The 12,011-nt window shown below is 43.2% G+C and overlaps 1 protein-coding gene across 3 annotated transcripts in view; it reads right to left on the bottom strand.

Annotated features, from left to right (window-relative positions):
- Nucleotides 1-5,046: 5,046 nt before the first annotated feature.
- The window catches only part of A1CF (APOBEC1 complementation factor), a 30,665-nt gene continuing 23,700 nt past the window's right edge, over nt 5,047-12,011 (bottom strand). For all 3 annotated transcript variants that reach the window (XM_005235113.3, XM_005235114.3, XM_027783411.2), the window contains 3 exons: nt 10,599-10,735; nt 9,836-9,969; nt 5,047-7,511 (listed from right to left, as the gene is read on the bottom strand). In XM_005235113.3, the coding sequence (XP_005235170.1) occupies nt 7,360-7,511; nt 9,836-9,969; nt 10,599-10,735 (423 nt within the window). In that variant the 3' untranslated portion in view covers nt 5,047-7,359. The remainder of the gene's footprint in view (nt 7,512-9,835; nt 9,970-10,598; nt 10,736-12,011) is intronic.

Raw genomic sequence — 12,011 nt, 5'->3', positions numbered from 1 at the left:
CTTCACAAATGTCTCTTTTGAACTGACCCAGTGTGCCAGGTGGGCTCAGTGCTGCCTACCACCTGTAAGTTTGTGTCATTTCAAGGGGGTGCTGGGCAAGTTTTTGGAAGAGAAGCCCTCTGAAAGCTCTCAGGTAATTACAAGTGACCCAGCTGGGTTGAAGACCGCCAGGTCCCTGGAATGACTACATATGTTTGCTCTGATTGTATGAACTGAAGACTGTTTATTGTAAGAACTGAAGAACAGCATCTGTGGCATGGTCCAGACGCAGGATGCTGGATGAGAAAGACTTTGGGGCTGACTGTACACTCTTCTTGTCCTTGTGTTAAGCTCCTGACCAGCACTCCTACCACAACAAAGGGCAGCAGATGGCAATTTGTCCTCTAAATATCACTTTGGAACACATCAAAAAGATCAAAAATAAAGATGCTTACATGTGCCAGATGTTATTTCAATAGGAGGGTGTCACGGGAGGGCACTGGGGTTACACTAGGGGCCATATGCAGGATGGGGGTTTTGGGAGGGACCTGTTAGTGAGGGAGAACCTGCAGCTGCTGGCAAAAGGTGACTGACGTCCAGCCAGAGCAGGGTTGGAATTTATTGCAGTAAGTTTGTATTTCAGGAATTGTAGATGGAAATCAGTAAGAACTGAACTTACGAATTGAAGCCATGGGTGAGGCAGCTCTGAGCAGACCTCAGCCTGCTTCATTTTAGCATCAGGAAGGACACAAGGTAAACAGGCTCTGGCTGGATGAAGGGCTGCCCAGAGCCAATGGCCAAAGCCTGAATCACCTACAGATACATCCCCAGAAAAGCTTGTGGTGCCCCTCCAATCCATGTGAAAGATCAATGGAAGGTTTCATCAAAGCACAGAATGAAGACACCATTGAATGGGCAGAAGGACCGTCTCAGAACCTGTTGGCTGAAAGGGTTTCAACACAGAAAGGTCCCCAGGAAGGTAGAGATCTTCTCCTGGGGGTTTCAGGAGCTGGCTGGACAAAGCTATGACCACCTTGACCCAGCGCTGGTGGCAAATCGCTTCTGAGGTGCCTCCCACCAGTGCTGCAATGGGGTGCTGTAAACAGGAATGGCTCTGCAGTCCCCAAGTCTCTTCTGGCCTCTGTGAGTGGTTGATCTGGGGGCCATAGGGAGAAGAAAATGTGCCTTTCAGATCTGGATTTAGGATTCATGTAGTATCTTACAGCTAAACAGTTGTAAATGTTTAATAAGCTCCAACAATGTGTAAGGATTTTGTATGCAATCTCTTTAATTCTTCAGAGAATCATCAATCAGATAATTTTGCCACTCTTTAAAAACAGTCAGAGAGAATGAATTATTCATTTGAAATCAGCTGCAATCAGTCTCAGAGATCCCCATCTGGAGGAGCTCAAAGCAATCGCAATATTGAGTCAGTAAAGAGAGCGCTTTGGAAGAACGACATTGGGAATCAAATCACTGAAGATGCTTTTAATGTCGTTTCCTAATAACTCACCCAGCCAGCCCGTCCACCTTGCTCTCGTCAGCAAAATCGCTGTGATGCCACAGTGGCATCTGTGGGATACGGGCAGCAGCAGAGGATGCTCCTCCAGCATCCCACTGTGCCGTGGGACAGGCTAGGTCAGTGCAGCAATGCTCAAGTTGCCAAATGATCCAGAAATTTTTTTGCAAAGTTTTTTCCACTTTGCTCATGTTTTCATGCAAGACCGTGCATAGTGAAACACATCACAGCCCTTTAAAACAGAGACAGGTCATCTTTATGAAACACAGCAGCTGCTTTCATGTCTGAAAATGGTGCTGTCTAATGAATCCCAGTGTAATAATCACTGTCTCTCTACTTGCCGTTTTTCTTACACTGTGTAAACTAGAATAAATTGCAGGGATTGCTCCTGTTTTTCTTAAATAAATACATTAGGGAAAGAATTTTTTTCTCAGGCAACACCAAGATGTTTCATCTGATTATTTTTAGTAGTGCTCATATTGAACATGTTTATGCAAGCAAAATTGAACTGCACAGTTAAAATGCTTATGGATAAAATTTTTCCTCTAAAATGTGAGTATCTGACCCCAAAAGAGTTTTTAGGAAGCTGGTGTTTCTCATGGGAGAAGAGGTATTGAGAGCCAGAATCAGGTTATCTGGAGAGTCCCAGCAGTGCCCCAGAGCAGGTCTCCTTGTGAAACACCTCATAGCAGGCTTATTTATTTTTTTGTCACCAGTGGGCACAAGCTTCTTGAAGTTTTGGGGGAGTTTTTTGGGAACTTTGCATGATTTTTTGCATCTAGAAAATCCAGCAGTTCGAAGCACCACAGTGTGAGAAAGGCTATTGAGAGAAGTCCTTCGTTTTATTTGTTCTTTAATAGCATTGGGATGTCATCTACAGTTGGCTTACGGTGACAAACAGCCCTTGCCTCCTACCTGCAGTTTCAGGGTGCTGTGCTTGAATCCAGCAGCCACTAGGTGCCAGTGCCGTTTTACATGAGAACAAGATCACTGCTGAACAGAGCCAAAGCCTAGAAAAAATTTTCAGGAATTTGGGCAACTTGCCAAGTTGTTAAATATAGCCTTACTCATCACAGTTGCTCTTCCCTCTCTCGGGCTGCCCTCCTTCAGTGTATAGCTATTTGTGTCTTGCATACGTGCTCAAAAGGCAAGCAAAACACCACTTTTTTTTTTTTCTTTTTTTTTTTTTTTTTTTTTATGTGGGACACAGACTAGTATGAACTTGAGAAATTTGCTTGTGTCCACAGGCTGAGCTGCCTTGCAGAGCTCCTTTGCAAAACTCGACTTTGCTGCAGCTTTCCTCCTGCACAACATCTTATCCCTCCCAAATTTACTTTTTGAAGCTGCAGAAGAGATGCTAAATTAAGATCTGACCTAAGGTGCTGTGGGGAAAGGGAAAAATCCCTCTGCTGCCTCTGGGCTTTGATGAAGGCTTTTAGGATCTGTCTGATTGTGGTTATCTGGTGCTGTTTACATGCATCCCACAGAGGTTATTTATGTGCAACTTATCTACAGGTCCACCAGCAGCTATCTGCCTTTTAACGTCTTCACAACTGGGGCTGCATATGCATGAGGTTGGTCTGGGGACCAAGGAACATCACTCTTCCAGTGTTTCCCTTAACCAGCGCCAAATCTGTACATGCACAGTTCCCATCCCCTGCAGCAGCTGGAGCCAGACCAGGACAAGTCTCTGGGCATGGAGAGGAGTTCAGGGTGGAAGGGCATCTCCAGGGAGAGAGCGGCCCATCCCAAGCACCCCTGAAGGAGAGGGGTTGGTGGGTAAGGGCTAACTAAGTCCCGTACCAGCACTTAACAAAGGGCAGCTGAGAACGGCAACCTCAGCTGAGGCCGAAGTTTTTTGGGGAAACAATAATTTCCAGCCCTTGAAAGAAAGAAGCATCCCATGAGAGTATCATGAGCAGCACCCAGGGTGAGGCTGACCCCCAGTCAGCTAGTGAACAACAGTGATTTGTGGTCCCTGATGGGAAAGTCACCCTTCGTTCTCCTCCCCCACCCCCCAAAAAAGGGAAATCCAGGTAGGTATGTGATGGGGAAATGAGATGGTCTGTGGGAGATTTAGCTGGACTAGTGGGAAAAGGGAGCCATGCAATCTCAAAGATAAAGCAATTCCCCTTGGAAGTCACTGAAGAGCTTGTGCCATGGACTTCTAGAGGGGGTTTCAGTGTGACATGGGAGAGTTTCCAGGTGGGATGTGTCAGGTGCACCCATCTCCAAAGGCAGAGCTGTGTAATCCTCAGTCACGTTTTATTCTTGCTTTGCACCTCAAATGTGATGCCCTGGGCTATAGAGACTTCCAGAAAAGGGCTGGCTGGAAGAAGGGAGAATAAAAATGCAGGTTTCTTCCCTGCAAGCAGCCAAATGTGTGGCCATCTGCTGATTTTTCTGGGCCATTGATCTTCTCATCACTTACAGCTCAAACGTGTCTTAGACTTTTTTGTGGAGGATGGATATGGGTTTTGGCTTTGTCTTGCTATCCCCTGGGAACTCACGTCTTTACAGATGGGAAATAACTTTTTAAGTTGGGTTGTGGGTTTGAGATTTCTTGAAAAATCATTCTTGCACTACAAAAATCAATCAGCCAGCTGCTGCTGAGTGAAGAGAGAATCTCAGTTCTCTGAGAGGGGAAACATTAAACACAAAAGCAAATTCTGCCATTGCCCTGATTTCAAAGAAAATGAAAGCAGGACATGAGGAAAAGCTAATGAGGTAAAATAATAGAGCTGGCAGAGCTGCTGTTTTTACTAAAGCCCAGAATACAGCTGACCTCTTTGTGAGTCTGTAAGAACAATGTCAAGCTATTTTGGCAAAATCTCTTCTGGGTTGGTAGGGAGCCCTTTGGTTGCGTGCTGTGTGCTATCAGTAGTATGGTACTAGATCTTCCTCCCATTGCTTGGGCCCAGGATCTCTCTAGAAAGGTGCAAAACCAGAAACCCTTGTACTGAGTATGGAAGCAGGCATTGCTATTGATCAGTCATTTAACTATGATGGTCTTTCAAGTAGCAGGCCCTCATCTTCTTAAAATGAGCAGGGCTGTAGCCAATTTACTTATTGGTGACCAGGCAACAGGCTCTTCCCAAGGTGGGACCAATCCCTCACAGCCCTGATCATTTATAACCCCATGTAACCCTTCTTTTTGTATGTTGCTGCCTTGCTATCAATATCACTCCTGAGGCATCTCTATTGGGATCGGGTAAGGAGCAAAGGTATTACCATTATAATAGGTCTGTAGCATGGACAGATAGATATTGGCTAAAGAGGTTGTGGGGAAAAAAAAAAAAAAAAAAAAAAGTCCTTGATTTTTTACTTAAAAGTGCAGAAGTATAACACTGCTGATTTTCTGCTGTGTGTGCACGCCAAGTGGCTCCAAAGTGCATGTTGAAAACACTCTCAGCATTGCCAAGCAGCTTGTGACCTTGCCTGTCTGACCTTAAATCGATCCCTGCAGAGCAAAGTATGCTCTTATTTACTATGTACAGGATGACCCTTTCAGATGACACTTGCGGTATAAAAAGACTGAGGCATGAATGTTGGTTTAAAAAGTTTTAATGATATTTCAAAGTCAAGTTAATATCCTTGGATTACTCTAGAATTACAGACTTGCTTCACAGAATTCAATCCCGGTTATAATTTCCTTGTAACGGATGATTGACATGCCATTTTCACTTCATTCTGTTTTAACATACGTGATTGTTCTCCAGTAAATGGATAGTGTGATTTTTCACTACACTTCATAGTGTTAAAACTCTATACAAATATTGTACTATGTGTACAAAAATAAGTGCTTCATGCACACACTTTTTAATACTGCTTCTTGCCCTTTTATTTGACGTCTTTCTGAACTTATATAAATAAGCTGAAAAAGCAGACTAAAGTTACTGAACACGAAAAAGTGAGAAACTCTGCCAATGGTAGTCTTTCAGAGAGAGATAGAGATGTATGGATTTGTTACTCATTGGCAGTCAAACACAACTTAAAAGACATAGACATAAGAGAAAATAAAGCCACAATACCAATAACACTCTTGGTTATTTCGCCCTCTGTGTACATGTTTGTTGTTTTCTACAAATCCAAACGTGCTGAACAGCAACCACAGAGAGCTTGTAATACCTTTAGGATCACCCTAATGAGCTACTTTATAAATAAAAAGGGTCTAATAGGACCGCAGACTATGTAGCTTATGTGTTTTTGTTCCATTCGTAGTGAAATCAAGTGAGCCAAAGCATGAGGATGGCGAACAATTAACTCCTGGTAGTCAATATCCTTGTCACAGACCATCATGCTCTGTACAGCTTTGGGGATGCACGGGAAAAGCTCCACTTGAAATGGCTTGTACAGTGCCATGTTACATCATCTAGACCACATGAAAAATCTGGGGCCAATTCTGTTGGAATCGATAGGCATCATTGACCTAGTTGTAAATTCTCCCCTAAAAAGGTGTTGGTTTTTTTTTTTTTTGTCCTAGACTAAGCAGATTCAAGTTTTCTAAGTGTACATTACTGTATAAGATATGTTATATAGGATTAGCATGTCTGCTGTAGTTATCTAACACTGGGTTTCTCCTGTATCTCTGGAGCGTCATTACTTCTGCCTCAATCCAATGGCAAAAATGAATGGATAATGCCCTCCTGCTGTAAACCAAGGGACGCTCTCAGCATCCCCAAAGTATTCAAACACAAACATCCACACCAGTGCTCTCCAAAACAAGAGGTGCCTTTACTGTTGATGTGAATCCTCTTCCACTAAACTAATTTTTGCGAGAATCACAGCAGCCAGCAGCCTTGCTTTAACGTGTAAAGCAATGCTGATAGCCAGGCAGCGTTCTTTCCATCCTATTGAAAATATTCCTTGGATATAATTGTATTCCTGTAGATGTGCCTGTTATTACTAGGCCATGGCTGTGAGTTCTTGTGCTCTAATTAAGTAGAGAATTGGCCCTAATGAATAGCACTTTTCTGGTTATCAATCTTAATAGTCCTAAAAGTTCACCTATCTTTCACTGAATGTGTCCTTTGATGGGAGGTGGAAAAAATGCACCATTGTTTTCTGGTTTGTTACTTGTAGGTATGGCTGGGAAGCAGCAAAGTAAGAGGGAAAACTCTGCTGAATGCTTGCTACCTGCTTTAAAAATCAAACTAGCATTCAAGAGTGTGAAAACTAGCTTGTTATGTGGGGCAGACAAATTTATGATAAAATGTCTGTTTTCCATGGCTGTGCCAAAATGAATGTAAAAGATGCTCGAGGTGCCTGAGCACGTCCTCACGGCGCTGGTAGCACAGGATGCTTGGAGGCATTAAGAGGCAAACTGGACGCCTCTGCATGGCCAGAGGGCAGCCTTTTGTGTTACCCCATGCTCTGCCTGGCTTGAGAAATTTTGGGGGGAATGATGGGCAACCCCTGATACGCAGAGGGGCTTGCTGTAGACACCCCATCCTTCCCTGCTCCCACATCACAGTGTCCATGGGACCAACCGTTTTCAGCACAGGTTGTTGCTTGTAAACACACACCCACCATGGTCTGTATGTATATACACACAGATATGTATGTATGTATACACACACAGATATGTATGTATGTATATACACATGCCTCAGAATCACTCATTTTCTGGGCTGAGATTTTTCTAGTCTGAAAATCTGATTTTGAGCAATTTTTTTTTCAATTTCTCCTTTTCCCCTCCTAATATCCTGTTATGAAACTAAAGAACTACAAAAATGAAACTCTGACTAAAATCTAACTTTAGGTGACAGATTAGTTTAAAATCATGAGGGATATAAGAGTTACTAGACTGGATTTTTTTTTCTGCCTGTGCTTGATTAAAGGGAACTCAATTAAAGAAAGAATTAAAATGCTCCGTAGCCATCACTGCGTGCAGCAACTGCAAAGGCGGGGTAGGCTTCGTAGGCTGTGTAGGTCGCTAAATCTTGTCCCATAGTTACCGCTTGTTTGAGCTGAGTGGCTGTGACTGTGGCAGCTGCATTAGCAATAGTATATCCTGCAGGGGAAAGGAGGGGAAAAATGCAGATTGTAAAAAGATGTTCAAAACTCACCATTGCCTGACAGTTTTTTATGGGAAGATTTTGGTGTTGACGGGAATGACCTAGGGAGCAATGAGTTTGTTAATGGGAATAACCTAATTAAATGATATAGTCGTTTCTGGCATATTTTTTCTCCACTTCAAGGTAATTTAAAAAAGCTGGGAAAGTAATGCATTTTCTCACCCATTATTTGTTAAACATGCTGCTTGAAAAATGCCCTTCTGTTGAATATTTTTTCCTTAGACTTCAGCTGTTTCTGAGCTAGAGGATGTTAATGGTGCTCTGTGTGCATCCTCCCATGCATGGCATGAGAAGGGCAAGAAAATGAAGTAATACAGGTGAAATTTGGGCAGGTTTCATTCAGAAAATGTGGCTGTGATACCCCTCACAGTCAAAATACTTGCAATTCAGAACAGCCATGTTAGAGAGGAGGGAAACTCCCTCTGTGCAATATCAGGGAAAAAATATTTAGTAAACTGGATTTTTTTCCCATCAGTTTCTAATGGAAAATGTGGTTTCAACACTTCAAAATTTTCCATGGGAAAATGTTAGCTTTGCCGATTTAAAATGAATCACTGGGAAAAGAAACATCATTTGGGTCTGGTTTGCCTGAATGCAGGGTATAGCAGTTTGTTGACCAGACTGCAATATTTCGTTATGAAAGAATCAAGAATTAAGACAAAGCCCAAATTTGGGAAGAGCAGCTGGGGTACCCATCGCCTCTGCTGGACCAGGCTCTGTGGCCAAACTACATCTCCCAGGGTCCAAAATCTCTGACCGGCCAGCTGGGCAATGGATCAACTCAAGGTCAGTCACAGCTGGAGTCAGTGGGGGGAACGGAGGTATTGGGCAACACTGAGAGCACGTTGCCTCATTGAAGGTGCTACCTTAGCGGAAAACATCCAAAATTCACTGTAATTTGAGTATTGTGGCCGCTCAAAGTTTCTTCTTTGCATCAGCAAAGCGAGGTGCAAGAGTTTGACTAGAAGTTGAGAAATCTGTCATTTAAAGTGTATCTGCCACCACCATAAGAGAAATGAGCTGCTACCTGGGCATGGACTGAGCTGGGCTGGGCTTCAGCCACTATTGTGTATTGCAAGGAGAAACTTCGATGTGTGTCAGCTTGTTGAGTTTCCAAGACAAATAAATGAGGGTGGATGAAAGAAAAAGGAGAGATTATAATTAACCAGTAAGTGGAGACTGGATTCAATAAAGAGCCCATTTGGTTTCCATACTGCGGAAGCCTGCACAAACCCAGACAAATTGATTTTTCTGTGGCTTTTGTGGACTCCTGTGGCAGGAAGCCGGATAGATTTTTTTCTTTTCTTTTTTTTTTTTTTTTTTAAACCCATCCTTGAGAGACTCCAAATAACTCAGTAGTACTGACTAATGCATTCCTCATGTGCAGTTTGGCATGCATTGCTCCCACTACATTAGAATAACCGTCATGCTGGAAAGCACAGCAAATGTAATGCCTGTGAGCTGGATTCCTGCTCCCAGCCTGTGTTTTCCATGACTTCCCAAGCTGTTTTGGGTAGTCACAAGAGCTGTTGTGTATGAATTCCCAAACTGGAAAAAAACCCCTTCCAGTAGGGTTTGAGAGCTGGGATCAAATCATGGTTGCATCATTTCTTTGGCAGATGAAATTAAAAGTGTTAGTCCAAAAGGAGCTGGGGGTGCTGGGGCAGGATGGATGGACTGTGAATTAATCAGCTGTGTGCTTTTATAGTGAGGAAGGTCTACTCCGTCCTGGGTGGTGCTGGCCACACTGCAGCCAGAAGGTCTAGGGAGGGGACTCATCCCAGATGTGGCACTGGAGACACCAGTTCTGGATCCTGCATCCTGTCTGGGGCTCCTCATTGAAGGGAGGCATCCACAAACTGGAAAGAGTGGAGGGGAGGTGTGTACCTGGGATGGGGCCCTGAGCAGTGTGGGATCCCCATCCTTGGTCACTGCCCCAGTTCACCTGGACACAGCTCCAAGCAGCCTGCTATATCTGCAGCACTGATATGCAGGGTCAAGGTTGGACCAGAGACCTCCCACTGCAGTGCCTGCAGCCTGAGTTGCTCTATGGTACGTGCGCCATAATTTGGGTAGTTCCGATATGGAGGTAAATTACTATATAGGCAACAAAGATGTCAAAAATATAGGTAATATGAGTCAAAGTAGAGGTGTGTGTAGGAGCACAACCAGTTCTGTCCTCAATGGCCAGGGTTCATTCCTGACATCTGCAATGAAACAGCAAGAAAAATAGTTCTTTGCTGTACAGATCTTCCCATACCTGGAAAAGCTGGTGCTGCAGGAGGCACTTCTGCTCCCTCTGTGGGAATCCCCAGCGTCTGAAGGGTGTATTCCGCTGCATAGGTTTTGGCTTCATCAATATAGGCACTGAGCTTGGGTGGTGTGAAGGGATGTCTGTGAGTACAGCAAAATGTTAGCTTGTTTGGTTTTTTTTTCTCTAGGATGTTCCTGCAAGATGTTTTGATCCACTCATAGATGGCATCATCCCACATATCAAATGGAAACATTATTTTACTGTGCTGATGCATTAACAAAAGCACTCTCCCGTAGCAGTCCAGTTTCTTTGCTGAGTTTATTAGCCCTGTGTCTTGTTTTGGACACAATATCCTTTCAGAGGATGTTGTGCATTTTCAGTCCAAAAGAAAGCCTACTGCAGTCTGGGGTTTTCTTTAAAATACACAGCAAACAATGGTTTAGGTCAGAAATGTTTAGAATCATACTCGGAGCTGAATTATCAGTGTGTTCCTTTAGGCTGTTTTCTTTTTCCCACAAGAGCTATCATCTGCTTTGGTTTTGTACTAAGAAGCACCCTTTTGCCTGATTTTTTCTGACTGTCTGTAATCTTTGCGCCACCAGAGAGAGAGAGCACCAAGCATGGCAGACATCGCTGTCAGTCTGTTTTAGTTTGTGGATTTTTTTCTCACTAATATATGTATTAAAAAAAGCAATAGAGACCTATGCAATTGTCTTTTAAGGACAGATGCTAGGGAAAAAAACCCAGAAAACCTCAGATAGTTACATACATGGTGGGGTTCTGGCTGGCAAGGGCAGGGATAGTGATTTTGTAGAGGAAGAGCTGTCTTTGGTCTTGGCCAATTGCAGAGTGGAGCTGGTAAACAGGCTGTCCCCAGTTGTTTTTCTGGCAGATTTCTTCTAAGATCTAGAAGGGATAAAAGGGATTTTTACTTGGGTTAATTGCTGCACAGTAGCCTTCTTATCCAGATCCAGCCCCTGCACTGGTCAGCTTCCTTCCCTCCAAAGGGCTTTCAGGGGTGTTGTGGCAGCTTTCCCAAGGCTTAGCAAAAAACCAAACCAAACCAAAACAAAAAACCCCAAGGCAGACAGGATACTACATTCACCTTGCAGTATAAGAATCATCTAAATGTTTTATACTTTGAAAATCTGTCTAATTCCTGAACTTAATTATCATTAAATTGAATGTCTTTGTCCTTTTGCTGATTAGCTGTTTTATTCTGTTATCGGTGTGGTTTTCTTTGCATTCTCCCCAGAAACTCTGTTTAACAGTGCTAAAACACTAGGGTTGCATTCATCTCCACTACTCTGTTACCTCCCTGGCTTAGTGGGTTATAGTGCATGAAAAGTCCAAATAGCAGTCTTTTAAAAAAGAAAGAAAAGAAAAATTAAAAAGAAAAAAGGCTGTGTTTCCATCCAATTAATTATACAGGGTTCAATAGGCGATTTCTGCTTCTAGTTTGAAAGAGAAATGCTGAACCATGTTGCTCCCAGCCTTAGCACAGCTTATTCCATGGTAATTGGGAATTGCTGCCTGGAAACACTCTTGCTTTGGCTTGGTATTTCTTTTTTTTAACCTGCTGGGTATGTGCTGTCCCGAATGGGTTTGAACACAGCATGGTTCCCCTGCCTTCCCATGAGTCGTGTTTGGACCAGTTATTTTTTTCAGGTAGCTCCACCAGACCTGACGCTTAGCTGAGAAGATGCTGGGTCTTGGGACTTTGCGACATTGGCCATGCTGCCAGCTGGCCAGACTGGAGACCCCAGGTGCCTCCAACCTGTGTCTTTCTGTGGTCTACCTTATTTAAAATTTACACTTAGTGTTATTTAAAATTACAATCTAAAATTTGAATGTCAGTGCTACTTTTAATTTTGTAATCATAGCTCCAGCTGAAGTTTAGCACTTTGTAGTGTAAATAAACCAGTTTATTGCATTTCTTGACTGTGTCAACACTTGTTCCCTGCTGTCCCAACACCTTTATACAGATGTCAGTTTTATAATGTTACATCGACACTTAAATCCTTGATAAGGCAGATCTACTTATTAACACCGAGCATCCCAGCTAGGTAGTGGGAACAAAATCCATCATTCAAAGATGCTGTTAAAACAGTCTTAGGGTAGTGATTGGGAGAGGCTGACCAAGTTGACAGGTATTAATGAGGCTGTCTTATTAATGAAGCTG

Source organism: Falco peregrinus, chromosome 1 (assembly GCF_023634155.1).
Source record: "Falco peregrinus isolate bFalPer1 chromosome 1, bFalPer1.pri, whole genome shotgun sequence".
Classification (NCBI taxonomy): domain Eukaryota; kingdom Metazoa; phylum Chordata; class Aves; order Falconiformes; family Falconidae; genus Falco; species Falco peregrinus.
This window is presented reverse-complemented; position numbering and strand designations above follow the sequence as displayed.